At 37.5% G+C, this 4,627-nt stretch overlaps 1 protein-coding gene across 1 annotated transcript; it reads right to left on the bottom strand.

Annotated features, from left to right (window-relative positions):
- Positions 1-520: 520 nt before the first annotated feature.
- Positions 521-2,031, bottom strand: FSHB (follicle stimulating hormone, beta polypeptide). Its single transcript, XM_009700606.1, has 2 exons — positions 1,873-2,031; positions 521-1,243 (listed from the first exon to the last, which is right to left on the bottom strand). The coding sequence occupies exons 1-2, from the start codon at positions 2,029-2,031 to the stop codon at positions 1,007-1,009; spliced, it is 396 nt and encodes a 131-aa protein (XP_009698908.1). The 3' UTR covers positions 521-1,006.
- Positions 2,032-4,627: the final 2,596 nt, after the last annotated feature.

A 4,627-nucleotide genomic window follows, 5' to 3' on the forward strand; every position in this document is an offset into this window, starting at 1 on the left:
ATTGCAGAATTAGGTTGCTGCAGAAGTATATGGACTTCCATTCTCAGAAGGGACTACTGTGAACTGCTTTCAAGGCATGTTATCACACCATGTTTGCACTACTGGGATCAGTGCCTCTAGATTCATCCCTAAATAATTTGTGAGACTCCTATGTTAAACAGTATTAAAAAAATTCTTGTTATTATGTTCTGTTGCATAATGAGAGGAAATCCAGTGTTTCTAATATGTGGCAAAATTTTCAGAATTTTTTAACTGACTTAGGATATCTTTACTCAGGTGAAAGTAGACAGTTGATGATTCTTTTTTCAAGTTAGCCAGGTATGAACTAGAGTTCATGTTATTTGTGGTGGTGTGGCACTGAGCCTGAGCTAACAAGCCTTACTGAGAAAGCACAGAGTTCAGGTGACATTCAACATTTGAACATAGATTTTGGCTCTTAAATAAACATGCTGTTATTATTTACAGAGCACAGTGAGTATATGAAATATTTTGCCAAAAAAAAGTCAAGATCTCAGCTGAGAGAGATTTACAGTTGAACTAATAGAAAGTGAGATCACAAACCTTGGTTGTAAGAAAACCAGTGCTGCAAGGCTGTTTAAAATAAGTACATTCTGAGGAGAGATGGAAAGCAGGGGATAATAAAGACTTGGAACTTGGGAACTTTTTGAAAGCATAGATAGTATAGAATAAGCTAAGTGAACTAGGCAGTGGAAATACAGGAATACAAAGAATGAAGGTGTAATAGAGAAGAAGAGGAGGCAAGGGCAGACAAAATTGGAAGCAGTGTTCTGTAGACCTATGAAAATGATTTTAAGGAAACTGATGGGATAAACAGAGAAGGCTTGAAGAGAAGTTTAGTCAGTAGCTCTCCATTTTGGCCTAAACCCCCTTTGTTTTGATCTTGGCAGTTTCTAAATAGCCTTGCCTATTATCTTCCACTTAAGCCCAATCAGTACCGTTATTTAGAAGTGAACATTTAAAGCCAAGCTGCCATCTCAAGTACCCTTCACTGGTTACTTCCTTTCTGACTGAAGGAACAGTAGGATGGCCCCAGCCCCCTCACAGTGCAGTCCGTGCTGTCGGTGTCGCAGGTCTCACAGTGGCACTCTGTAGCTACCGGATACGAATAAAAAGATTCAGGATGGTCACCACAGCCAGGGATCTTCACTGTTTCATACACAACCTCCTTGAAGGTACATGTTTGCTGAACGGATGATACTGGTGGATATTTATATACAGGATCCTGAAAATTACAAGAAGGAAATGCCTATTTTGAAATTTGTTATGGGGTAGAATTCAAAATTTTTATAAAATACAGGACCTGATGTGAAAATTAAACTGGTGGAAAGATCCCACCGAGATCAAAAGAATTTGGATCAGACTCTTCTAATTTCACCTAGATCCTTAGATTTTTTCCTTTCAGGAGGACCGATGTGGCAAATTTGTGTCATACCATCACCAGACAATCTTGCAGGTCAATTCCTTGATTCTTCAAATTATTTGGAAAATTAGAGGTGTCTACATAGTAATGGCTGCTTTATTGTATCTGTTTGCAACCACAAATTGAGCACAAGGCAGAGATCCAGATTGTAATACTTTTAAGTGTAGTTATACAATATAAACATAATGTGTGCAGCCAGTTAAAGGCTGTAAATGCAGTGAAATTTTACTAGCATCTTTTCACCCTTCCCACTGTGGTTCAGATTGGCTGTGTATCTGCTTCCCTGTCAAATAGGACAGCAGTTACTCACCCTGTTCTTTCACGAGGCTCATCCTTGTCTATGTGTTCGTTATGGACTGGAGAAATGAGTTATTCATACATCACATGGAATATTTAATTGTGGTGCCTGAAATGAAACTTAAGATTCTCACCCTTGTGAAGCAGTATCCTGAGCACCACGTGGCATTCACTGTAATACAGAATTCACATTCTTCTCTTTCCACTGCTATAGTAATATTGGTGAGCTGACAGCTATTGCAGCAAATTGCTTTCCAGCAAAATAACAGCACATAACAATTAACGGTCTTCATCCTGTGTATAAAGCAAAAAATATATCTATACTGGAGAAACATGTATAGTTATTTTCAACAGGAAATATTTATAGAAACAGGGAGAAATTGAGTCTTCACATTATTCTCAAGTGGTTCTATAATAGCAAGCTTTCAGAAACATCAGTGAGAACATAGAATAAAGCCATTAAATAGATCTATCCATATGTTTATTGTTAAAGGAGTTTGATTTTCCTAAGCAACTGAAATGGTATGTCAGCAGTCTTTGCAGAATAATAGTAGCAGAGTACCATACCACTTTCAATGAAATATTTTTATCTACGTTTCTGTACAGAGAATGTGTCCTATCTTTAAGGAGAAAGAAAAAGAAGCAAGGGAGAGAAAGAGAAAAGTATAATCTATTTTCCAGAAGCACTTAATTACATACAGTGTTTGCAATTTGAAAAAAGATTTCTAGATCAAGATCTGGTGAAAACTTACCTGTATTCTACTTGCCTTCCTGGTAATAGCTGTAGTGAAAAGAAAGCACTATGCTTACCTTTTATACTAAATCGTGTGTAACTTATACCTAGAGGATTTGCAGTGTATTAATGCAGCAAGCATTATTTTGGTACTTGATGAAAGCGGATTAATGTTCAGCCAGACAGTGAGATCAAGCCTTGTTAAGAGGAAGAAAGAAAAGCAAAACACACTGAGGAAGTGATGGTGAAGGTTACTGCCACAATGTCTTTTTAAAAGTTTCACTGGATTTGATTCAGTGGCATTTAGAAATAGCTGAGCCATTCCACAATTTGAAAGAAGGTTGAGAAGCCTATTTTTGGAAAAGTTCAGGTGTTTTAACTGTGTTTTATGTCAGCCCTCAAACTGATAGGCTTGGGGTGCAAGCTGGTCCTCTGGTAATTCATAGTGGAGACATTGCTAGAGTGTTTCTTGGCTAATGAACATGTTTCTGAGTTTTTCAGGTTATCAATCTTAATTGCTTTTCTCTGAATTAGGTCTTACCGAGTGAGATGCATATGTACTTTTTTATTGATCTGCCGTCCAAGAAAGCTAGTAGTGAGAGTTTACTTAAACCATAAGTAACTCTATGTTTCTTTACCATTCAAAATACCACTGTGGTTTTTCAAAATTCAGATTTTTATCCCAGTATATGCAGTCCTGGTTCCTGTCTGTTGCGTGGTCACTTTTTTTTTTATAGTTATGTAAGGGATGTCTGTATTGTGGAAAGGGACTATAAAGATATCATAAAGAGGCTCCAGATCTGTGTTTTCTGTCAGTGATCTCAGATCAAGTATTGTCACATTACAGGGAAAATCCTAATATTTTTAACAAGCAACCATGCAAACTCAACTTGAATGCATTCCCTGGTTTGTCATGATAAAAGATTCTATGAATAGTGTTCCCCTGCTCGCTGCCCTTTTCCTGCATTCACAAGTTAGTGACATGTGTCTCTTTGCCAGAATAATGACAGAGAAATAATTTTGTTGAGCTTCACATGTCACTTCTGGGGAAAATGACTCACAGTAGCACTGTATTTACTATCATCAGCCCAGAACAGCCAGTCTTGCTTTGTTATGACTGTTCTATTATGGTCAGTCTGACTTTTACAGAAATCAATCCACAAAAGAAAACTAGGCAAGGACATACAGTTAAAAGCATTTTATCATGAAAAGAAAGTCTCACTGGCTTATTAGTTGTCCTGCAGATGGGATGCTTTTTAAAATGGCTTTTACAAATGAGCTCTTTAAGTGTCTCATACCTTCCTGTGGTCCTGCAGACTGGCCATCTGTTCCAGTTTCCCTCCAATCTGCAATACCTTGATTAGTTAATGACTTTGCTGTCACACCAAAGTTAGAAAGTGATCTGCAAATTTTCCCTGGACTTCTCCTGTAATAACAACTTTGTTTGAATGAGAACATAGCTCAATTAAATGTACAAAGAAATCAAGAAAGAAGGCATCTTCCTCTTTACTAATATAAACTCTGTGATCACTTGATAATGGTCTTTTGTGTTGTTTAGTGTCAACACAGTCTGTCTTCTCAGAGAAGATTCTCACTTGCTGTAAATCACTAATTTCAGAGATGCCAGACAAAACCAGATTACAATTTGTTATATTCCTATTGAGGATCTGGCCTTTTCTAAGTACTAATTTATGCAAATTAAATAAAACTAAATAAACCTTCATGGATAGAAAGTATCTAATCTCTCAGTTGCAATGATCTGTTTCACGGTTTGAAGAAGTCATACACGTTCACTAAAACCATAGTTTCACAAACAGAGAGTGCAAGTTTAGCCCCTGCTATGGTGTTTCTTCCCTCCCCTAGTTCCTTGTTCTGGCCCACTCAGCCTCCTCACTTGTGGCAACCCAAATTAGGGAAATCAGAATGATAAAAAGGAAAAAAACCCCGACCCTGCCATCTTTTACAGCATTGTTATTATCAATTTGTTTCACAATGAAATGATCAGCTGTAGTAGTGTTAAGTGATGGCATTGACTGGGGAGTGGGAACGAGAGGGGAGGTTAACAGGAGTGCTTTACATAGTGTTCTCACTGAAGGGTTCATGAAGCCACATTGTGAACACAATAAAAACTTTTTAACAGGAAGATTTTGTCCTGC

Source organism: Cariama cristata, unplaced genomic scaffold, assembly GCF_000690535.1.
Source record: "Cariama cristata isolate BGI_N322 unplaced genomic scaffold, ASM69053v1 scaffold39735, whole genome shotgun sequence".
NCBI classification, from domain to species: Eukaryota; Metazoa; Chordata; class Aves; order Cariamiformes; family Cariamidae; genus Cariama; species Cariama cristata.

Coding starts and splice junctions, on each gene's coding strand:
- FSHB (XM_009700606.1), bottom strand. CDS start 2,031: ATGAAGACCGTTAATTGTTATGTGCTGTTATTTTGCTGGAAAGCAATT. Junction 1,244..1,872: donor CAGGATACTGCTTCACAAGG/GTGAGAATCTTA, acceptor TGTAATTTTCAG/GATCCTGTATATAAATATCC.